This window comes from Pelodiscus sinensis, chromosome 21 (genome assembly GCF_052426305.1).
Source record: "Pelodiscus sinensis isolate ZL-2025 chromosome 21, ASM5242630v1, whole genome shotgun sequence".
NCBI classification, from domain to species: Eukaryota; Metazoa; Chordata; order Testudines; family Trionychidae; genus Pelodiscus; species Pelodiscus sinensis.
This window is the reverse complement of record NC_143072.1, coordinates 7,050,236-7,074,927: the sequence shown is the minus strand read 5'-3', so window position 1 is coordinate 7,074,927 and position 24,692 is coordinate 7,050,236. Positions and strand designations below refer to the sequence as shown.

At 45.3% G+C, this 24,692-nt stretch overlaps 1 protein-coding gene across 3 annotated transcripts in view; it reads right to left on the bottom strand.

Moving 5' to 3' along the window:
* Positions 1-24,692, bottom strand: part of GALNT17 (polypeptide N-acetylgalactosaminyltransferase 17) — a 381,950-nt gene that overhangs the window by 12,837 nt on the left and 344,421 nt on the right. For 2 of the 3 annotated variants that reach the window (XM_075905117.2, XM_075905116.2), the window contains exons 8-10: positions 14,707-14,892; positions 12,240-12,377; positions 10,239-10,334 (exon numbers count right to left, since the gene is read on the bottom strand). In XM_075905117.2, the coding sequence (XP_075761232.2) occupies positions 10,239-10,334; positions 12,240-12,377; positions 14,707-14,892 (420 nt within the window). Of the gene's footprint in view, positions 1-1,594; positions 3,474-10,238; positions 10,335-12,239; positions 12,378-14,706; positions 14,893-24,692 lie in introns of those variants that run through there. The other variant, XM_075905120.2, reaches the window with a different exon arrangement.

The following is a 24,692-nucleotide window of genomic DNA, read 5'->3' as shown; positions in this document are numbered from 1 at the left end:
GGGTGACCTGCAAGGCCTCAGCACTTGCCACACAGCCAGGGTAGTGAGACCACTGGGAACCAGCCTCCAATTTGCATGCAGAGCCTGGGCCTGACTCTCAGAGGGAGCCTGGCCCCATCCCTCATCTCCCCTGCCTCTCCCACTTACCCCCACGATGTGCACGAGGGGAGCCCGGCCCCATCCCCCATCTCCCCTGCCTCTCCCACTTACCCCCACGATATGCACGAGGGGCGCCCGGCCCCATCCCCCATCTCCCCTGCCTCTCCCACTTACCCCCACGATATGCACGAGGGGAGCCCGGCCCCATCCCCCATCTCCCCTGCCTCTTCCACTAACCCCCATGATATGCACGAGGGGCGCCCGGCCCCATCCCCCATCTCCCCTGCCTCTTCCACTTACCCCCATGATATGCACGAGGGGCGCCCGGCCCCATCCCCCATCTCACCTGCCTGTCCCACTTACCCCCACGATGTGCACGAGGGGAGCCCGGCCCCATCCCCCATCTCCCCTGCCTCTCCCACTTACCCCCACGATATGCACGAGGGGCGCCCGGCCCCATCCCCCATCTCCCCTGCCTCTCCCACTTACCCCCACGATATGCACGAGGGGCGCCCGGCCCCATCCCCCATCTCACCTGCCTCTCCCACTTACCCCCACGATATGCACGAGGGGCGCCCGGCCCCATCCCCCATCTCCCCTGCCTCTCCCACTTACCCCCACGATGTGCACGAGGGGAGCCCGGCCCCATCCCCCACCTACCCTGCCTCTCCCACTTACCCCCACGATATGCACGAGGGGCGCCCGGCCCCATCCCCCATCTCACCTGCCTCTCCCACTTACCCCCACGATATGCACGAGGGGCGCCCGGCCCCATCCCCCATCTCCCCTGCCTCTCCCACTTACCCCCACAATGTGCACGAGGGGCGCCCGGCCCCATCCCCCATCTCCCCTGCCTCTCCCACTTACCCCCACGATGTGCACGAGGGGCGCCCGGCCCCATCCCCCATCTCCCCTGCCTCTCCCACTTACCCCCACGATGTGCACGAGGGGAGCCCGGCCCCATCCCCCATCTCCCCTGCCTCTCCCACTTACCCCCACGATGTGCACGAGGGGAGCCCGGCCCCATCCCCCATCTCTCCTGTCTCTCCCACTTACCCCCACGATGTGCATGAGGGGCGCCCGGCCCCATCTCACCTGCCTCTCCCACTTACCCCCACGATATGCACGAGGGGAGCCCGGCCCCATCCCCCATCTCACCTGCCTCTCCCACTTACCCCCACGATGTGCACGAGGGGCGCCCGGCCCCATCCCCCATCTCCCCTGCCTCTCCCACTTACCCCCACGATGTGCACGAGGGGCGCCCGGCCCCATCCCCCATCTCTCCTGCCTCTCCCACTTACCCCCACGATGTGCACGAGGGGCGCCCGGCCCCATCCCCCACCTACCCTGCCTCTCCCACTTACCCCCACGATGTGCACGAGGGGCGCCCGGCCCCATCCCCCATCTCCCCTGCCTCTCCCACTTACCCCCATGATATGCACGAGGGACGCCCGGCCCCATCCCCCATCTCACCTGCCTCTCCCACTTACCCCCACGATATGCACGAGGGGAGCCCAGCCCACATTTCAACAAGGGAGGTTGCAAAAAAATAATAATCACGGGGTGTGTTGGACGTCAGTTTCCACAGACCAAAACTTCAGGCTGAGATTTTACCTCTAAGGGAGGTTCACTGCACTGCTGATTGCTACAGAACGACTGGTCCCAGGCTGGCAGGGACGGCCTATGCTGCCGAGACACGGGCATCTCTAGGGATTGGGGAGCCACAAAGAGAGGGAGCAAAGACACAGGGATGATCACAGCAGACCTCTTTGGTATGTCTACACTGCATTGCAGCCCTGACTCTGAGAGACCCGGGCTTGGGGACTCAATGTTTCTAAGCCAGTGTTTGACCATGCACACAGCACGGAGCGCAGGCCTGACAGCCATGCTCATGCCTCCTGCCAATCCTCTGCCTTGAGACCATGGCTTGGCCTGTGTCCGCACTGCCAAATGGGGCTTCGCCCTGAGTCTCAGTGGGACTTAGGGGCTCTGATCAATCCCTGCAACAGGGTCCTAGCGAGGCCCGAGTCAGATGGATGAATGTGGACAGAAGGGGGGATGGAACTCAGCCCGGAGCCTGGGGTTGGCGTGTGCACACATGTACAATGGGAGGATTTTTAGAACGATGGGCAGGAGGAGTAAGAGGGGGAAGGGAAAGAATCCACGAGGAACCCTAAAAGGAAACGACCCCCCCACTCCCGTGACAAACCACTTCAGGAAACTAATAGGGAATTACCCTGCCTCAGAATACAGCTGACCTTAGTAAGGGCGAGTATATCCACAAGTAGCCCCATGGGACTAGGCCTCCAAGCAATGCTGACCGAAATAGGGTTTCAGAACACTACGGCCAAATGAATACATGCTAAGGGTCAGGCCACATAACCTCCACGTATGACTTTTCGACAAAGCTGTCCAATCCAGCAGACCATGGTGGAGTTATGCTTCTGTTCAAAGGAGGTAGCAGCTGCCTATCTTCTTATGAGGGAAAAAGAGTACAGCATTTATTTAGCTCCCTTGCAGCTCCAACAAATGTATCCTGCCTTCCTAATACAGGAGCCAATTCCAACCCTGGAGCAACCTGCATTGGCTACCCAGCTGCTCTTACAGCAAGTGGATTTGAACCCAGTACTCTGTATGACCCAGACACTCCTAGCAAATGCCCTGTTCCCTAAGCCACTCCAGAGCTGTCTCCCCCATTAGGAAAGCAGGCTAAGAGATGCCCTGATGGTACAGAGGGAGAGAGCCTAGGAGGTAGGTAAACCCCCCATTCTGTAAGTGCACCGGTGCCTCATTCAGTTTGGTCTCATTTGTAAACCTGACATTAACAATACACACTCTTTGATCACTAGCTCTGGCTGGTTACTCTTCTGTGATGGAGTAAATTGTAATTAGACTTCTTAGGACCTCGGAAATAAGTCTTGATGACCTTCCTTGACACCCCTGAAAACAATGTGGGGTTGTACAGCTTCTTCTCTGCAGAGTACAGTGTTTTCTTTTTTAACCACAATTCAATCTAAATGCTACTTAGCCCCCACATGACACCATTCTTTTGGATTATCTCACTATTAGTGGCTTTGTCCCAGCATCCTGATGCTTAATAAATTTGTTTGAGGAAAACACGTTTTATTCTATGATTAAATGGAATGCTCTGTTGGAGGGACAGTCTTGTGTTTTATAGTGCCTTCTATTATGCTAATATCACCGCAGTCTTGTCACTGCACTGACACATTACTGTAATACATCATCAAAACACTTTGCCGTAATGATAGATCACTTAAAAGATGAAGCTATCAGAAAAAGTGAGTCCAAGAGCAGATTCAATTTAATTACGGATAAAGGCATTCTTCATCATTCACTCGTGGTGATGAATTAACCTAGAAATGAATGAAAGAAAACCATTTATGGAAAAGGGAGGAAGGAAAGCAAAGACAACACAAACAGAAGAGACAACCTGACCAACCAAACTCTGAAGCCGGATTGTATTTTACCAGAATACCAAAACTAGAGATTCATCCACTCAGACTAGTGGCATGGCTTGTAAATATTTGCTTTCTGTGCCCAAATGCTATTAACATCCATTAACTGGGGAATTATTGTTTCTTTCACAGTTTGGATGCATGGGTTGTACCCTGGCTCTATCTTCGACTTATTTAGAGCCTGAAAAATTCATGTTGCCTCTGTTTACACCTCTGTAAATTGGGGATAGCAACAGTGCTAGGTGATATCACACAGCCCCATCTTGCGTCTGCCTTGTTTATTTTATTTAGACTGAAAGTTCTTTTGGGTAGGGTCCACTTTCCTCTCTTTGAAGAATACAACAGGGTTCTGCTCTTGTGTGACCCTTAGGCACTACCTTCTGCTATATAGTTGAGAGAGTGTGCGTGTCTGTCTGTGAGTCCGTTTGTTCAAGACCTCTGTGTAAATAGTAAGAGCTGGACCCACCAAATTTGGTATGCCGCTTCTTCTTGTGACTAAAAGCAAAGCAATGGTTTGGTTGTGCCAGGACAATGGGATGAACCTGGAATTTGATTGTTTCTCATGTAGTGGAAAGGGAGGGGTCTGGTAGGAGGGGCATTTATGGTTTAGAATGACCACAGGGAGGCAGCAAAGGGCCAGAGATGGGGACTGGGACAGCTATAACCCCCTCGGACCAGCAGGGGGCAAGGATGGAGAAAGGAACAGCTATCTGCTATGTATTTCAGAGAGCTTGTTTGTGTACCTGTTGTCTGTGTGTGTGTCTGTTCTCCAGCTGGAGGATATGCACCCCTCCCCAAGATGTGCCAACTGCAACTGCAGAAGCCATGGACAAGCACTTCTCACCTGCCCCTGCTGCGGCTGTGAGAGAGGCCTGGGTTTGTCCTCTCTCCCAGGGCAGCCTGCACACTGAAGCCCTTATCCCCAGTCCCATCCCAGAAGAAAGAAAAAAAACCCTGATTTTGAGTTAAGGGACTGGGACTACGTCTAGCCTACAAGCTTCTTTTGAAAGAGAGTGTCTAGACTACAAACAGATTTTTCAAAAAAATAAGCCGCTTTTTCGAAAGACAGTCTAGATGCTCTCTTTCGAAAAAGCACAGTTTGCATTCAATAGCACCTTTTTTTCGAAGGATGCATGTATATTTCCACTACATGCATCTGACGAAGTGGGTCTTTGCCCACGAAAGCTTATGCTCCAACACTTCGGTTAGTCTATAAGGTGCCACAGGACTCCTCGCCGCTTTTGCAGATTCAGACTAACATGGCTACACCTCGGATATTTTTTTCGAAAGAGTACTTTCGAAAAAAGGCGTTATTCCTCGTACAATGAGGTTTAGCATGATTGAAAACACTGCCGCGTTCTTTCGATTTACTTTCGAAAGAACATAGCTGCAGTCTAGATGCAGGGGAAGTTTTTTCAAAAAAAGGCCTTTTTTTTTTTTCGAAAAAACCCTGTAGTCTAGACACACCCTGAGCAATGCCGGGTAAATCTTCTAGGAATAAATATGTTAAATTACCAAACTATTGGGGATGATGTAGGAATTAATGTTTAAGAGCAAAGTGCCTTTCATTCAAAGATCTCAATGGTTCAAAGGGGAACATTTTTCAAGGCAAGGGAGAGTTGCATGCTGCACTGCCCTTATGGAGAGTTTGGTGCGTAACAGTCCTGGGTGTTTCCACAGATCCTAGTGCTATAGCCTGGTGAGAAGCTGGTCTGATAAACACAGTTTTTAAATAGTAAATAGATTTCTGTGAAAGTGCATGATTGTAAAACGAGCGAAAAGGCAAATTTTTAGTCTGATATAAATTTAAACAGCTGCTACATGCCCCCCAAAATGTTAGGAACTGTTGATATTTATTGCTAAATACATACTACCAGGCAGTTCAACAATCTTCATATTCAGGTCTAACTTAGTTTCTAATACTAAATTCGATACCAGCCACAAACCAAACAGTGGTGAAAATCCAATTCCCTCCTTTGCATGATGTGCCCTCACTCTTAAGAGCCCAGTTTCAAAGCTTCTGTGTTCACACCCACTTTTGCATCATGGCCTTTTGAAAATGCATTTAAAATGATTAGTTTGAAACAAAAACACTGCCACAAAGCTGGTTTTCAGAGGGAGAGAAAAGGGACAATGTGGATCAGAAAGAACAAGAAGAAAAATCTGCTTTGAGCTGGTTTCTTTCCGCCTGCTTTGAAACATTTTCATTCAGATCACCACAGAGGAAAAGAAATCATCATTAAGCTTAATCAAAAAGCACTGGAAGGAAGAAATAACCTGCTTTTAGTCATTCATCTCAAAGTCTGGGGTTAGCAGGCAGTATCACAGTTTAGTTTCTCAAAGAGTCAGAGATTTAAAGGTATAACTTTCCATCTACAAATATGCAATTTATGCATAATTCATGATTAAATAGCACATTCAAAACAGTGGCTAGAAGCTAGATTATATTTAGCCATGAGAGTATATTTAGTTATATTGGCTGATCTAATTTATCTTTCTCTTTAGAAGAATTTTCCATTTTCACCTGACAGCTTAACGGTGAATGTGAATTGATCTCATGCTAGATACAGGCAGCCAACAAGGTGTGGAACGAGGTGTACAAATAGTTCGGAATAGGAAGCCTAATCCGAACTATCTAGTTCATGCCGCGTGTAGCTGCGGGCACGGAGTCCGCACTAGCGGACATTTAAAAATGGCGGTGCCCAGCAACATGCAAATGAAGCCCGGGAAATTCAAATCCCCGGCTTCATTTGCAAGTTCGTATGACTACATTAACCACCCTAGTTCGAACTAGGGTAGTAGTGTAGACATACCCTCTGACACTAGGACCTGGCTTTCAACTTGAGCGCTACCATAATCAGCTCCCCATTCATCAAAGGGGAATAACAAACTTTATGACGGACAGAAGGAAAAACCTGTACAAGATCTCGATTATTATTCTTTGCAAGCCTTCCCAGAAGAAAGAGAAGAGAGAGTCCATTTTCAAACAGGAGTTGGACACACATTTTGAGTAGCCTGTCCTGCCCCCACTAAAGCTACACAGTGGTGCCTCAGCATGGCTGGGATCTGTTAAATGGCTTACAACGACCTTTTGCAAGGCTTTTGCTGCAAATCTTTTCAATGAATGTCAGACAAATTTAGCAACCTTACTGTATTGCAGGAGACCTTTTATCCCTGCATTCCTTCTTGATACATGGGAGAAACTGATTTCCTTAGGCAAGTGTTTTATTATGCAAATATCGGGTGAGCACTAACAGTGATGGACTTTATGATGTTATATTTCACAGTTTTGGCCATAATGAATGCAATTGCAGCCCAGAGCTCTCTGGTATAACACTGATTGAAGAAACAGCAGAATAAACCTTCGAGCCTCCCTTGCTCACAGCTTCTAATGAGAACCTCATTGTCCAGAGAACACAAAGATGTTGACTTATTAGAAACCTGGGACCCAGAATAAAGACGTCTCACTGAGTCCTTCTGGGACACTTATGTACTTCTCTTTTGAGAAGAAGGCTTGATAGGGGGCTTACTCTGGATCTGCGTCTAGATCTGGATCAGCTGTCTACACTGGCCGCTTGAAATTCCGCAAGAACACTGACGATCTCATGTAAGATTGTCAGTGTTCTTGCGGAAATGCTATGCTGCTCCCGTTTGGGCAAAAGCCCTCTTGCACAAATGCTTTTGCACAAGAGGGCCAGTGTAGACAACATGGTATTGTTTTGTGCAAAAAAGCCCCGATGGTGAAAATGGCGATCGGGGCTTTCTTGCGCAAAACCGGGTCTAGATCGGCACGGACGCTTTTCCACAAAAAGTGCTTTTGCGGAAAAGCATCTGTGCCAATCTAGACGCTCTTTTCTGCAAATGCTTTTAACGGAAAAACTTTTCCATTAAAAGCATTTGCAGAAAATCATGCCAGTCTAGACGTAGCCAGTGAATAAAGTAAACTTGTCAAATGGTGGCAGATGACAAAGGTATCTTGGATCTCCCCCTCAGTACTGTTGCATCTGAATGTTGTTCCATGGTGCGTTTATCAATGTGTCATACAAGGCTCGTTTTGTGTCATCCTCTATCCAGGGGGAAAGCTGTGTGGAAGCGTAGTGCTTTGCTTGGGTAGAATTGCTTTGAGATGGTGGATTTCATTAGAAGACAATGTCATGTATAGGATAACATTCACGAGGAAGGTAGGGGGAGCAAAACCCAAACCCAACATGGTAAAGCAAGGTAAAGAATGACAGTCAGTCCTTTCCCACTTCCTTCCCCCTGCAAAAAAAAAAAAAAAATGCCATCATGCAAAGGTAGATGATTTGCCTTCTGATAAATAAAATGCTATTTGGATGTTAAATGTACCTCGAGTGGATCTTGGCAAACTTAGGATACGTCTACACTGCAGGCTTTTTGCACAAGAACTGTTTTGCGTCTTGCGCAAGAGCGCGTCCACACGGCCATGTGCTTTTGCGCCAGAGCGTCCATGGCAGTGTGGACGTTCCCTTGCATAAGAAAGCTCTGATGGCCATTTTAGCCATAGGGCTTCCTTGCACAAGAAACCTCTGCTGCACGTCCACCCTGCCTTCTTGCACAAGAAGCCCGCTCTTCTGATGCTTTACTGTAAATTTACTTGCGTAAGAACACGCGTGCAGTGTAGACGCTCTGCAAGTTTTTGCACAAGAACAGCTGTAGCCTTAATGTTCAGGTAAAGTGTTTCTGGCAGAAGGCAAATGATGAAATGCCGTTAGTTCAGATGTTGAGCCAGAGGAGGCAGGGTGAGTTATGCTTGACCTGGTTATAAGATTTATGTACGGTCCTGAACGGTGAGGTAGAAAGGGAAGCAACAGAAGAAAAGGGAACTATAACAAACAAGGTGCCATCTGGTTTGTCTTCCCAGTTCCAGAGGCAGCCCAGATCTGCTGGTGCACACCGACAGTGGGACGCGCCATCTGTACCCTTTCTACTGAAGCTATTGTAATGCCGACAGGCGGAATGCAACCTGGGATCTCTGGGAGCCTCTACAGCTTGAGTTATAAAGCTCAATTACCCCGCTAAGGCTGCAGAGGAAACCCATTCTTTCTCTCTGTAGGTGGTCTAAGTGGCATTACATGGGGCAATGAACCACACCTTGTAGGTTTGTGGGTTACACTCTCACTTGGTGATGTTCATATAGCGATGGGTAAATCTCAAACGCGTCCAAGACTGAAGTTGGATACACATCCGAAAGCTTGGAATTTAGCTACATTATCTGGAAAAGTTCTTGAGTATAGAGTTTGGGTTGCAGATCCTATGAAAATAAGCTCCCGATATTTCCTGGGTTTGGTTGGGCTGCAATGCCGTGGTTTCTGGGTGTCTTCTGCTTTTGGTCAGATAGGAAAAAACCAAAGCCAAAATCCAAAACAAATAACAAATAACCCCTTGTCTTGTCGTATTATGGCTCTTCTCATAGACTCCTAGACTTTAAGGTCAGAAGGGACCATTATGATCATCTAGTCTGACCCCCTGCACAGTGCAGGCCACAGAATCTCACCCACCTCCTCCTAGAATAATCCTCTCACCTATATCTCAGATATTGAAGCCTTCAAATACTTTGAAGACCCCAAAATGCAGAGAACCCTCCAGCTGTGATCTGTACCCCATGCTACAGAGGAAGGCGAAAAACCTCCAGGGCCTCTGCCAATCTACCCTGGAGGAAAATTCCTTCCCGACCCCAAATATGGCGATCAGCTAAACCCTGAGCATGTGGGCAAGGATCAGGAACCTGCTTAAGTCTCTCTCGTCAGCTCAATGGAAGAAGGACATTTTGAGGAGGGATTTGAAAGACATAGGCGAAAAGGACAGCTATCAAGGTAGACATACAGGTCAGAATGGGAGAAGGATGCAAAGTGGCAAAGGAGGGTTGGCAAGTTATTCTCTTGGAAGCATAGCACAGGATCCAGCCTGCTAGCTTTAAGAACAACTGCATTAGCACAACCTAGTCTATGGCTCAACTTAGGATTGCCAACTCCAGGGCTGTCCAGCCTGCACAACTCAAGTGCAGTGAATTTGTTACATTGCTTTTAGAATTATTGAAGGATGAACTATCATGGGCTAAGGCTGGCCCATCATAACATCACACAAATGCACCGCGACAACAGCAGAAGTTATGGAGCTGTTATCTTTAGCCTGGAATGTGATTCGAATTATGATAATGATCTAAAGAGCCTTTTGTTCAACCCTTTTTTTTTTGAATAATTAAGAATCCTCCTGCAAGTATGAGGCTAAGGTCATTAAGGCTCCAGTTAAGAACATTCCTGTTATGCCACCAAACACCCACCACCATTTGCTTTGTTTTCCCATGTGTCTCTCCTTATCCTGCTGGCTTATGAACAGAAACAGAAAATGCCTCACAATGTGCTGTTTGTGCACATTCTATTTTGCCGATTGGCTATTTGCTTTCAGCATTATTCATCCACGTCTTTTCTGAATTAAGATTTTATTCATAGCTCTCTCAAGATTATGGTAATTTAATTTGGAAAATTGCTCTGAGAGAGAATGGGAAAAATATACCTCCGCCCTTCATTCTTAAATGGGAAGCCTTGTCATTTGAAAGTCTAAATGACCAGATCATATTCTACCGATTTATTCAGCCGATTGTCTGCTACTTGCGCATACAGTATAACAAAAATAAAATCTAACCTGAGGTCCCCATCCGTGGCATGGATACAGTATTGCTGTGTGGTTCTCCTGCGGGCCCTGGTCAAGGCATACATCTTTTGCTTTATTGTTACGAAGCTGTGGAAACAAAACAAGGCATATTTCCATGTACACCACTTGTGGGGGGATGAATGTAACCCATGATCACGGCATGATCCCTGCCCTTTAGTGTTACGGAAAGGAGAAGATGCTTTACCACATCTTTATGCATGATCCTTTGCAATAGGTTTGTGGGCTGCATACCTGATATTATTAAAACTTAGGTTTTAAATGATGACCTGCATCCATACAGTAGTCACCATTCAAATGATTAGTTACGGACAACTGGAAAGATTTCAGCTTTCCCTGTATTTAGGATATACAATGTACAAGTTTTCCACCGAATGATTTGGGGTCGATGCAACACTTCTTATTCCTTATTCCGAAGTGCTCTAGAAGCCCTGAAATGCAATGGAAAAGAGGGCACCCGAACCCTTTTCAGACTCCCCAACCAGGAGCAGGATGGAGATACACACCTAGGCCACGTCTACACTGCAGGCTTTTTGCGTAAGAACTGTTTTGCGCAAGAGTTCTTGTGCAAAATTCCTGCGCAAGAGTGAGTCCACACTGCCATGTGCTTTTGTGCAAGAGATGTGCTTTTGCGCAAGAGGATCCATGGCAATGTGGACGCTCTCTTGTGCAAGAAAGCTCTGATGGCCTTTTTAACCACAGGGGCTTCTTGCGCAAGAATTTCATGTTGCCTGTCCACACGGCCCTCTTGTGGAAGAGCTCTTGTGCAGGAGGGCTTATTCCTCGTGGGGAGAGGAATAACTCTTCTGGAAGAAGCCCTGCTTTCCGACGCTAGAATGTACATTTACTTGCGCAAGAACGCGCGTGCAGTGTAGACAGCCGGCAAGCTTTTACACAAGAATGCCTGTTCTTGCCCAAGACGTGTGCAATGTAGACACAGCCCTAGAGATGAGGCAAAACTCCCAACTCCTGGCTCAGGGACCCAGAGGATGCAGTCAGCCCTTCTGCATACATGGCCAGAGCTTTATGCTCTTGAACCCATGTTGCAGCTGGCAGCAAGCACTGGCAACACCCCTTTTGGAAGAGCACTGCATGGACCCCTATGCCTTCTGTGGGCAGGACACAGCAGGGCGTTTCTTCCTCTTAAGTCACCCAGACCATAATACTGACCCACGCTGTGGATGTCGGAGAGACACCATAGCAGTGTTGCCATCAATCAGGCACTTTTATGGAACTTGGGAGAAGGACGGTAACCAGGAATTGGGAAACGACGTATACACACCCTTCGGGCCCGGGGAACGGAGGGGAGTGGAACAGATCTGTAGGCTGCACCCTCAGTGCCCATCAATACTGAATTCAGTCTCTTTACATGGCACAATGATATGGCTTTAGGGCAAAGATATTCCACCCAGCAGGGCACATATGTACAAAGTACCACATATCGTCCAAGCCCTTGCAAATTGGTAAACGTTAAGAAATTGCTACAATGGGACAGTGGCACCTTATAGACTAACTGAAGTGTAGGAGCATAAGCTTTCGTGGGCAAAGACCCACTTCGTCAGATGCATGTGGACAAAGTGGGTCTTTGCCCACGAAAGCTTATGCTCCTACACTTCAGTTAGTCTATAAGGTGCCACAGGACTCCTCGTCGCTTTTGCAGATTCAGACTAACACGGCTACCCCTCTGATACAATGGGACAGAACATCACAAAAACATATTCTGCTGCTTGTCCAATGAAGTCAACAGTATGTGATGGTAACTATTTAAATATTAGAGTATATATGGGACCCCAAAATTGCAAATGAACTTAAAGACAGAAATATTAAAGAGAACAGGGAACATATTTGAAAATGCAACTAATCAAGTTCATCTTAAAATGTGTTTGTGATTCTATATACCATTATGCTCATGTGTCGTTCCTTTATACAGTATACTTCTCAATCTGAGTTAAGTACATGCTTTGTCTTAATTACCTCGCCATAGGCAATAGTATTATTGTATCTTCTCATTTCTGGATAAACGTGGTCCAGGTACCACTGGAAATTCTTACACTTTAAGCTTTTTCTTAATGCTTTTCTCTCCGAGACATCTCCAATGTCAATGCCTGGATTCTTAAAAAAAAAAAAAAAAAGACAAACTTACTTAAGGTACTGAAGGTATCTCGCAATTTTATTTTACAAAGGATGTGACCAGGTTTCCTTGACTTTTGCTATTGTTTCCAGAGAGCTTGATGATTTCCAAAAGCTCAGTGACTCTACAAACAGGTGGATGATCATGCTGTGCTATATTCAGAACCCATGCATGCATGTCCAACTCTAGAAAAAAACATTGTCCAAAAAGGTCAGTAGAAAGGCACATACCGTAGCCACCATATGCAAGAAGAAATACACATTTTTAAATGTTTCATAATAATTATTTTAATTGCCAACACCTCAACACTCAAGAAATTCAGGCAAATGGGGCATAATTTTAGAGAAGACAAGTAAGATTTAGAAAGCTGGAAGAACTGGCTTTTGAGGCCAGAAGAACTCAGCTCCCATTTAGGCACCAAAGTAAGTGGCCATCTTTCCAAAAAAGGTCAGTAGCCAAGGTGCTAATCTGTGCAGGACATAGGTTGTAAGAGTGGTACTCAATTGTGGGTATTGTACTCCTAAAAATCTGCCCCTCCCAAAAGAACTAAATATGTAAAATGTTGCAGAGAGATGGTGGAGGAATGAGCATGTGTAGAAAGGTATCAAAGAAAAACCCAGGACATCACGGGGGAATATAACCAACAGTAATAGAATAAAATAAAGGAGATGATTAAGTTTAAGCTGAACCTGGGGAAAGCCTCCTAATGATTTCAACTATTATTCCTGAAAGTCTCCCAAAGGAAAGAGAGGAAGCCCCATTGCTTGACTGATTTGAAAGCGGACAAAAGTATGTATATATCCCAATATTAACAAACCTCCAGTGGACAAGAAAAATTGCTTAACAGATTGTTTCCATTTTGAACTTTTCTTATCTAATTTCAGGAAGTAGTGTAATAGTTCAGTGTGGGAAATTAGAGGCAGGCTGCAACCATCCTTATTCTCTTAAAAAGTGGGTTTTTTTCTTTTATCCTCTTGTCTTTTCAAAGTTCATTAGATGCAGTTAGGAAAGCAATTTTGCATGACAACACTCCTAATGATCTTTTAATGAATTCTTCACTCTGCTTTTCAGAAGAAAACATTTTACAATGTGCTACTGGGAGCCACTAGGTAAAAATAAATATGGTTCAACTTAGGCATGATATCAAATCTGGATGAAGTAAGATGGGATGACATGCTAATCAGGCCCACAAATCCTGAAATAGTCAATGGTGCTTGGCGCTTCATACCACGAGCAAATGTGTTTTCAACTATTTTTAATATACACGTCAATAAATGTTTGCACTGAGGATATTTTGTAATGGTTCTGAACAAATGTACTTTAAAATTAAATCCTTGCCAAGCAGCTAATAATGTCCAGGGAAAATCCCTGAACCATTTGAAAGATTCAGTCACTCTTTTAAGACCATCTCTAATGAGATTCTCTCTGGTGTTAAGAGCCGCGGTGTTTCAAAGTAGCAGCGCCACATGGAGCCTGGGACTGTGCAGCACTGCCACTCTGAAGTACTCTCCTCTTCCCCACCTCTTACTGCCTCTATCTGATAAAGGCAGCAAGGGGGTGGGGAATGTGACTAGTCGACTATCCTGTCGACTATCCAAGAGCATTTGCTTATCAGATAGTCAACTAGTCGTTAACATCCCTAACACAAATACATATCTGTTAGAATTGGAGCCCATTTAATGAATAAATGTTCCATTGTCTTGTATGTTTGTGCATCTAAGATATCTAAACATAGCGTTACGAAAATATTTGTGTCTCAGTTATAAGGTCTTCAGGAAAGAGACCCCATGTAGCCTGGATTTGTAAAGCACTGTGTTCAAGGCGAGGAACAGGAACTGTTTTTCAACAATTTTAGTCGAATATGTTCTCAACAGAATGAGCTTTGGCTACAAGTTGGAGAATTTACAATGATGTTGTTATTATGGAAACAATGGTTTCCTGTTACTATAGGTCTGTGCACCCTGACCTGCAATGTACATTCATCACGTGAAGTAGTGAGTTAAAAAGACATTTACTGACTCTGCAGAAAGAGTTGATCATTTTCGGTGCACTACTCCTACAGAAAGACTAAAGTTGCTGGGTAATGTCAGTGACAGCAATACACAGTAAATGTGTTTAATTTTCAGAAATAACAAGTCAGACCCTCAGCTGTTGTTAATTGGCATAGCTTCACTGACTTTCATGTCCTCCAGTAACATCCTTCATCAAAGTCAATGGAGCGATGGTGTAAACAAGCATGAGCATTCCTCTGAATCAGGATACTATATACTGTTTAATTTCAATAAAAGAAGACAACAAGGATGGCTGTACCTCCAGTGGCAAATTCCACGCAATGTAAACGTGAGACTTGTAACTGTCCATCCACACTTCGGCCACTCGCAAAGCATTCCGCTTGGTGTAGAAACCAATGTTATTGTTGTAGGGCTTCTTCTTGCGTTCGATGTGAGCGACTCTGGAGCACGGCAGGACTTCCATGCTGCCACCACACAGCCATACCTGAAACATACCAGAATAAGACATGTGACATGGCTGATTTTCAGATGAGAATCCAGCACATTAATCTCTGCTGCTCTCAGAGTACAGCCTCTAAAAATGGAGGAAGAGGAAAAAGGGATGTTTCTCTCCCCTCCACCATCATACACTACCACTGTGTGTTGACCATAGTGTGGATGGCACCATAGTGTGATAAACTGAAAAGGCTCTGTAATATCATAGGGTACGTCTAGACTGAAAGCCTCTTTCGAAAGACAGTGTCTAGACTACAGCAAGCTGCTTTTTCAAAAGAGAGCACCCAAGGCGGTCTGGATGCTCTCTTTCGAAAAAGCACAGTTCGCATTCAATAACGCCTTTTTTTGAAAGAGCACTTTTGAAAAAAGGCATTATTCCTCATAAAATGAAGTTTTCCACGGTTGAAAAAACTGCCGTGTTCTTTCGATTTACTTTCGAAAGAACGCAGCAGTAGTCTAGACGCAGGGGAAGTTTTTTCGAAAAAAGGCCACTTTTTTTTTAAAAAAAAACCCTGTAGTGTAGACACACCCATAGGGCCCCATCCTGCAAATACTGTCACCACAGTGCTCACTACTGTAAATTGTCTCAGTGAGACTCCACATGGTAGTAAGACCTACGTGGGGAGGAATCTAGGCCCTATTTAAATCAATGGCAAAACTCACATTGGTCTTCAATTGGGCCAAGAATTTGCCCTACATTTGGTAAATGTCTGCAGGATCGGGCCCTTAGGTTACATGGCTGTTACTTTTGGCCAATAGAGTAAGTAAAGTAAAAACATTTTGTTAGTGAACACACCACTTCCTTTATTCAAGTCTGTCTAGACTACAGAGTTTTGTCGACAAAAGTGGACTTTTGTCGACAAAACTATACCTGCGTCTACACTACCGCTGAGTTCTGTTGACATAACGTCGACAGAACTCAGCAGTTTTGTCGATGCTGGTAAACCTCATTTTACGAGGCATAACGCCTTTTGTCGACAGAGTTCTGTCGACAGAAGGTGTTATTGCATGTAGGATTGTGTCTAGACTACAGGGTTTTGTCGACAAAGCAGCTTGCTTTGTCGACAGAACTGAATGTAGTCTAGACGCTCTATGTCGACAGAAGTTTTGTCGACAAAACCCTGTAGTCTAGACGTACCCATAGTGATGTCTGTGATGTCTCAACTTTATTGCGGCCAACCATGGCAACAGGAGTCTGAAAAGGGGCCCAATCCAAGTTCATTGTCTTCATGTGGAGACTTTCCATTGGTTTGGATTGGGCCTTGAATCTGCTGAAAAAGAAGCAAAGCCCCAAGCCTTTTCTACGTCTGTCAGTGCCTAGGGAATTCTGGGTAACCAATAGAACACTGGCAGTGTTTGAATCTACAGGAAAGGTGACTCATTGAAACAGATTGTAAGGACACATTTGCTCATGCTTCCCGCCCACTCACCCTCCTCCCACCCCAAATGGTTTAAACTCCTTTGTCCTATTAAAATGTCAACTGTGATTAATTTCAAGCCTTCTTTCTCTCATACAGAAACAGACTGAGGTATACAGCCCACATTATATTCTTCTCAGAAACCTTTATGTAAAGTGTCTGTACTCTACAATCCTTGGTATTTTTCATTGTTTTATCCATTTTAAATTGATAAAGGATCATATCCAGGGCTCTCAGCACTAGACAGTTGTGACAGACACACGTGCCAGCTATGCCTAATGATCATGGTTGACTGTATAACGTTTTGCATAATTATTATAACCTAGAGTTGGAGATTGTTTCCAGGCCTACCACTTTTTAATCCCATTGGTATTCCCTGAGTTACATTGGTCTCTTTTAGTACGGTAACCCAGCGCTACCTAGAGGCAGATTTGCCATGTACGCCTGCTATGTCAGATTCTGATCTCAGTTATGCTGAACTAAATGAACATGTTACATTGGTTTAACAGATGCACAAATCTTAGGAACACATAAAAAAAAAGCATGTATGTGTATCTGTTCAGAACACCATGATCAGAGAGTTGGCCTATAAGAGCTCACTACTTGTACCTTTGAGGTTTCCCCTTGCATTTTCCTATGTTAATAACGCCAAAATTGAAAATAAATAGTTAGCTACCTAAGGCAATTAGCAAGTTTTTAAGCATCCCCACCGTTTATTCAAATGGATAAGTGCAAACGTCTGTTTTCATGCACAAGCGTGGAACTGCAATGAGCAAGTACATCTCTTCCAGGAATACCTGGATCAAGTGCTGTACCTGGCTTGCTCTCAACACCACATACACACTGTATTCCAGTGGTTCTTAGGAGCCCAAATCACACACTGGTGTCCCACTGTGCTAGGTGTTGCATAAAATAAAAAATCCAAACCTATTCCAATCCAGAGGTTTCCCCTATTTGACCTCTAACACCACCTCCACTAGAGAATTCAGAATTGTGTCTCTTTTCATGCAGCTGAGGATCACTGATAGCATATTTTGTTTCAGAATCACCACATTTCAGTGATTACAAAATGGAATATTATGGGATTTGAATTCCAAGACAAATTTTGAGATTTTGGCTTTTCATCCCAGTTCAGGACAAAGAATAATTCTGGCTATATGAAAATTATCACAGAACTAAAATTATTTTCTCCAATACTACTAGTTCTGCTGCCTGGTCCTTATATATATATATATATCTCAAATGTACGAATTTTCAGTTAATACTTTGAGGGTTGACAAGATTTTATCCTAGGATCAAGACCAGTATTTATTCTATAACCGGGAACACTGCTAAGCACAATTGCAACACTTACACTATAGGAACTCATATAAATTTACAAATATAGTTTATTAATACATTTAACAGCGTTACAAACATCCCAAATGCAACAAGATGTAGATTTATATCTATATTTCCATATAATTAATTACTTTCCTTCTAGAACAGCCTGAAGTGCTATTCATTATTTTTCTTACCACCATGACCTTTCTCATAATTACCAGTGGCTATCATTTTGACACCTCTCAAAGGATCAGAACTCCTTCTACTGTCTTTAGACTGGGATGCCGCTTTTATATTATGTTACACTGATGTTTTTATGTTTGATGTATATTCAGAAGGAGATGTTTTCTTTTATCCTTATTTGCCTTTCCTCACCATACTAATGGCAAAGTATCTTTTTCTATATGCCAATATATTAATGTTTTTAACTTAGTTTCTTACCATGGCCTCTTTCGTGGTAAGATATCACATTTGTTATTTCTGCCCTAACCAGCTATTCAGTGTTGTCTTAACCAGTTATTTGGGGGGTTTCCAATATCTGGTGTATCTGTTAAGTATATTTGAAAGCCCCTATGCTATAAAGGTTGCTTTATCTTATCACTATCTATTTAGGTGAAAGATTTTGAATATATACACTAAGTGAAAGGTTCCAAATATATGAAAACCAACTACGTTATCTGGGTAAATGATCCCGAACATAGATATGCTAACTTTGCCTTAACTCAATACACAGGATGTGGCCTGTAGGTCCCTTGCATTACAACCAAACTATAAATCTATTATAATAAAGCAAGTAATCAAAACCATATGAATTTTTTTAAAACCCTATAAATATATCTATATCTACAGGCAAGCAAGCAGGTTAGTGGCTTGGGACATGACTATTACGGTCTTGTGTTTTTCTCACAATCACAAATTTTTCCTATGGGCTAAAGAGTTTGTGTTTGAAGAATAAATGCATAAAGAAAATCTCTGGATAATGGTATATGGCCGTAAACTAAGGGACAAAATCTCAGGTATCATTTGAAAGGCACTGATTTATATACATCTAGAAGATTTACTCAGAGTTGTTCGGGTCCTTAACTCAATTAATTTTTAAAGACTAACAAAACATATAGGCTGTGTCTACACTGGCGTGTTCTTGCGTGAAAATGGCCGTTCTTACGCAAAAACATGCTGCCTGTCTACACTGGCTGTGCGCTCTTGCGCAAGTAAACTGATGTTGTACTGTAGAAAATCAGGGCTTCTTGCGTGAGAACTCTGACTCTCCTTCTCAGGAAGAAGCCCTCTTGTGCAAGAGCTCTTCCAGAAGAGGCCAGTGTAGACAGGCAACATGAATTTCTTGCGCAAGAAGCCCCTGTGGTGAAAATGGCCATCAGAGCTTTCTTGCGGAAGAGAGCGTCTACACTGCCATGGATGCTCTTGCGCAAAAGCACGTGCCAGTGTCGACACTCTCTTGTGGAAGAGTTTTTGCACAAGAACTCTTCCACAAAAGAGTCCTTGCACAAGAAGCTGCCAGTGTAGATGTAGCTGGTATCATGAGCGTGCCCACAAAAGCTCATTATAACATCTACCTGTTTTGTTAGTCTTATAAGGTGCTGCTAGGCTATTTGTTGTTTAAGTTTTTCCTGTTACCGGCTCACTCGGCTACTCCTCTGAAGCTTTCAATTAATTTTTGTTTTTCTTCATTTAAATCATTGCTCTGGGTTGGGGGCGGGGATGAGGGACTCAGGATGCAGACTGCCCTGGGAAGAAAAAACGACTCCAACCCTATTTTACTGCAGCAGGTTGGGGCCAGGTGAAAAATGCCTCTCCAAGGTTGCTGCAGCCCCAGCAGACACAGCCAAGGGAGGGGGGCATGTCCCATGTTCATCCAGGTTCATGGTCCAGGTTCATTTGCCCTCTGTGCCCCCCAGCCAGAATGAGAAATGCAGCAAACTTCACATTCCCCTCGCTCTCTGACAAAGGGGAAGAGTTAATAATGTTCCCGTATGAATCATGGGGGGGGGGCGGGAATAGGTGGGAGAGGAGCTGCAGTCCCCCCCCCCCTCCCAGAATGATACTTGGGAGTGTGGGAGACTCAGGGCTGGACCAGCCCCGGGGCGGGGGGGGGAAGTCTCCAGACAGCCCCTTTCACCTCTCTCTTTTCTATATGTCTTTATGCGTTCCTATACTCATTGGGGGAGGGGAGCTTTGACTTCCCAGAGCACAACCAACCCTTGACCTCGCTTTAAGCTATGATACGAGGAAGCTGCATACCAAATTTGGTGGTCCGAGCTCTTACAGTTTAGGAGGTGTTCTTGAACAGACAGACCAACAGACAGACAGAGTTGCACACTCACAAACCAACACTTTCAAATCTATAGTCGGTGGCAAGTCTGTTGCAGTAACTCAGAACTGGTTACATTTTAAAATTTTGGAATAGGAATGACCATGCTTGGCCCCCAAATAGATCAAGCTGTCATAAATACATAAATAAATAAATATCTTGATTGGATATTTGTTACAGTTCCTACCTGGTAAGAACTGTAGCAGAGAGAAAGAATTCCAATATGATTTAAAACCATATTTGTTTCACTACTTTGTATTTTATAGAACCTTTCATTCTAGAACATTCATGGGCATTAAATCTGACCAAACTCCTGTGAAGTAAGCACATATTATTAGTCTTCCCATCTGTACTGTGAGCAGAAAGCACAGAGAGGCTGTCGTTTGTAGTTGTGCACACAAAGCTAGATTGGCTTTCCCTTACTGCCATTGGTGGGCACGTAAATGGCTGCACCGAAAAGTCCCAGAGTGACTTGGCAAGGAACAGTACCCAAGAGTCTTGGCTTCCCTTCCTGTTACCTAAGCTTTACACCTAGCCATACTTTTTTCAATAAATTCAAAGTGATTATATGCATAGCCACACCCTGTTTGGCTGGTTAGACCTATACCGGACTCTCAGTAACATACTTTAAAAGTCTCAGAGGCGTAAGCAAAATACAGGACTATGTAGCACTTTAAAGACTAACAAGATGGTTTATTAGATGGTAACATATTTTGAACACCGAGGCCTTGTCTTCACTAACCCCTGGTACTGATCTAATCTACATGACTTCAGCTATGCAAATAGCATAGCTGAAATCGATGTATTTCCTGTGGCATCTCTTGTGTGGTAAGGTCAGTGAGGGTTGCTCTCCTGTCGACTCTAGCTATTCTTCTCATCCTGGTGGAGTACCGGCATCGGCAGGAGGGCACTCAGAGATCGATTTATTGTGTCTAAGCAGGTGGGATAAATCGATGGATGGTGGATTGATCACTGCAGCGTTGAAACCCAACATAGCAGAGACAAGCCCAGAGTTTCCATACAGGTGTTAGAAGAAGGATATCCAGATATTATTCTCTTTGCTCCAATAGGAAATGAATATAGAACTAATCTTCCAGTTAAGCCATCTTCCCAGTCATCTGCAGAGCCTCTTGTGGTCTTAACGTGACTTAGGCTGTGTCTAGACTACACCTCTCTGTCAACAGAGAAATGTAGATTAGGCACCTCGAAATTGCTCATGAAGCGGAGATTTAAATATCCTGCGCTTCATTAGCATAAACATGGATGCCACTTTTTTTCAAAACGGAGCTTTTTCGAAAAAAAATGGCAGTCTAGACGCGGATCTTTTGAAAAATAAACCCTTTTTCGAAAGATCCTGTAAACCTCATTTTTTGAGGAATATAGGATCTTTCGGAAAAGGATTTATTTTTCGAAAGATCCCCGTCTAGACTGCCATTTTTCTCTTTTTTTCCTTCGAAAAAGCTCCATTTCGAAAAAAAGCATTGGCCATGTTTATGCTAATGAAGCACGGGATATCTAAATCCCTGCTTCATTAGCAATTTCGCATGCCTAATCTACATTTCTTTGTCGACAGAGAGGTGTTGCCTAGACGTAGCCTTATGTGCTTGAAATGCCACAAGCCTTTAACATATTATTACTTAAAGCTACCTATATGTTGCAGTGTCTTAACTGGCCGTAAGTCTTTAGACAGCTTTGCATGTGTAATTGAGAAGTTCATTGGGAAGGCTATGTTTCATTTACTCCCCTGTTGAGTGGCTCCCTGAATTAAGCTTACAAATAGACTGGTTCTCTGGAGACCAGAGAAATCCAGGAAATGGATTTCCCAGTTAAGTGTACAGAAATCTTGATCATAACAAAGAAAACTGTGCTGCCATAAGTCACTGTTGGCTACAGTAGCTCACATTAACAGGTTAATGTGTCCCATACAGTGATTTGACTGTATGGAGGCTTTTACCATCACTCAGTGGGGAACCAAAAAACAAACAAACAAACAAAAAGGCACAAAGGCACAACACTTAGATCGATGAGGAAAAAATCCACTTTTAAATTAAGACACGTTTGGCTTATTTATCTAAGCAACGTCCCGTATCCCTTTTACGTAGTTACAAAAGGATCAAATTATTTTTTAAAAATTAAGCACGCATATGTTATAATGCATGTTTCAATAGTTTACTAGGGTATATTTCCTGGTGGGGAAAAGAATCATGGAAATCTTTATTATTTTGCAGCACAAGTTTCAAATATGTAATATAGCTATTAGCCAGCCATTCATCCATCCAGAAAGAATTAAACCTGGATGCATCTCCCTCCAGTAGTTGATAGCGATGACTGTGTAACTTCTCCATCGGTCTTAACCCAGTAGTAATCAAACATACAAAGCCAGCTCATGGGGATACTAGAATACATAAATAATTTGTTCAAAATCAACTCTATGTAGCAAATCTCAGAGAAACAAATCTTTCACAGACCTTTGAAGTACACAACAAAAGTGTGGTAGGTGATGCATTTCCAATTATCTTCCAAACCAAAGTGTAGTGCCTTAGGAATTAATGAGGAGAGAATGTATAATGATTTGTCTCGTGTTGTGAATTTTACTAGTCATGTTGAAATGGGAGCAGTAATCTCTTTTCTAGACATTTTTGTTGTATATGGAAAGGAAAACAAATGGTAGGGACACGATGAACCAAGTGTGACATACTTTCACTATGGTACGGGGGGTATTCAGCTTTCCCTTCCAATCACCCTTTCCAAGCAGGAAAACATCACTGGTGTGGCAGTAGATCCGTGAGCTTGTTGGCTTCTCAGTTGCCTTGAGGATACAGACAGGCCAAGGTGGGGAACTAAACTAGGATGGAGAACTGATTCTGGACACGGCAATAGGGAGTTAGGGTCTGCACGGGCATGGATGCCACCTTCCTACCAAGTAACCAGTCTCACTCCATAGGCCGGTGGTCCCCGCCAGAGCTGTCCTGTCCATAGGATGAACTGGGGTAGCCGTGCTCTTGGGGCCCCCACGGTGGCTGCCCCAATTGTCCAATGGACAGGAGAGACCCGAGGGATTACGGGGACCTGGTGGGCAGCAGGAGCTGGAGAGACCCAGCAGCCTGGTCTGCTCCATCCCACCGTACTCTTTTGGCCCACTGTGTGAGAGGCAGCGGGAGGCAGAGTACAAGCAGAGCCAGGCAGAAACAGTGCTGCTTTCACTTGCAGTTCCTTTGTTTCCCTGGCTGGGATGATTGAGTTGGGGTTGGTCCTGGGGGCTGGACTCAATGACCTCCTGCGGTCTCTTCCAACCCTAAGGCTACGTCTACACTGGCCCCTTTTCCGGAAGGGGCATGTAAATTTCACCAGTCGTAGTAGGGAAATGCGCGGGGGATTTAAATATCCCCCGCGGCATTTAAATAAAAATGTCCGCCGCTTTTTTCCGGCTTTTAAAAAAGCCGGAAAAGAGCGTCTAGACTGGCCCCGATCCTCCGGAAAAAGCGCCCTTTTCCGGAGGCTCTTATTCCTACTTTGAAGTAGGCCTTTAATTTAAAAGGGCCTTTGAAGTAGGAATAAGAGCCTCCGGAAAAGGGCGCTTTTTCCGGAGGATCGGGGCCAGTCTAGACGCTCTTTTCCGGCTTTTTTAAAAGCCGGAAAAAAGCGGCGGACATTTTTATTTAAATGCCGCGGGGGATATTTAAATCCCCCGCGCATTTCCCTACTACGACTGGTGAAATTTACATGCCCCTTCCGGAAAAGGGGCCAGTGTAGACGTAGCCTAAGAGTCTGTGATTGACCCATGGCGTTCCAGTGCCCGCTGCCATAGAAAAGTGAGACACAGCAGCTCGGGAGGGCGGCACGGGGTGAACGGAGGGAAGGCAAACCCTGCTGACACCACCATGCCAGGCCCCCGAAATCCGTCAGGCCACGTTACCTGGGGGAGTGGGCAAGGGGGCGGGGCAGGGGCGGAGCAGAGCCAGGGTTGGGGGTGGGGTAGAACAGGAGGAGTAGGAACAGCGGCAGAGAGGGGAGGTTCTCCTGGGCCCCTTGCCTCCCTCTGGCCCCAACGCTGCCCTAATGCCAGGGATCAGGAGCCTGCTTCAATGCCCCAGAGTTTCAAGAGGCGTTGGGTCAAGGCCCAGGAAAAGAGCCTGCATTATCCCGGGCGGGGCGGCTGTGCCAATGCCCACAGCTTGAGCCAGGATGCGACAGCAGAGAAAGCCGCTTGGGGGAAAGCATGTGTGCCTGCACGACGGGTCCTGCGGGCGGGAGGGTTGGGCTGTGTGTGCTACGCCAGACCCCAGCGTTCCTCAGAGGAACTCAGCCCGGCGATCGGGCAGTGTACGTCTGGGAAGGCCTTTGCATTTGTGCATTAGGAGAGGGAAGCCATTTGCATGTACTCCTCCCGAGTCACAGCGGGGAACGACTGTGCTCGGGCATAGCCCGCAAAATATGGCATGAGAGCAAGAACTGTGCCCTCCCGGCTGAGATGGGATCAGGGGACCGGGCTGCCAGCAGGCGAGGAGCAAAGGGGGCAGCTGCTTTGAGGCCTGGCAATTTAAAAGGGCCGCAGGCTCCTGGCTGCCTCTACCGCTACTGCTTCTTTGGCTGCAGCAGCGGTCAGAGACCTGGGCCCTTTAAATCACCACTGGAGCCCCTGGCGGCATGAGCCCTGCAGCTCCAGCAGCACTGTCTGGAGAAGGCTAGCCTTCAGCCCCGCCCCTTCCACCTGAGGCC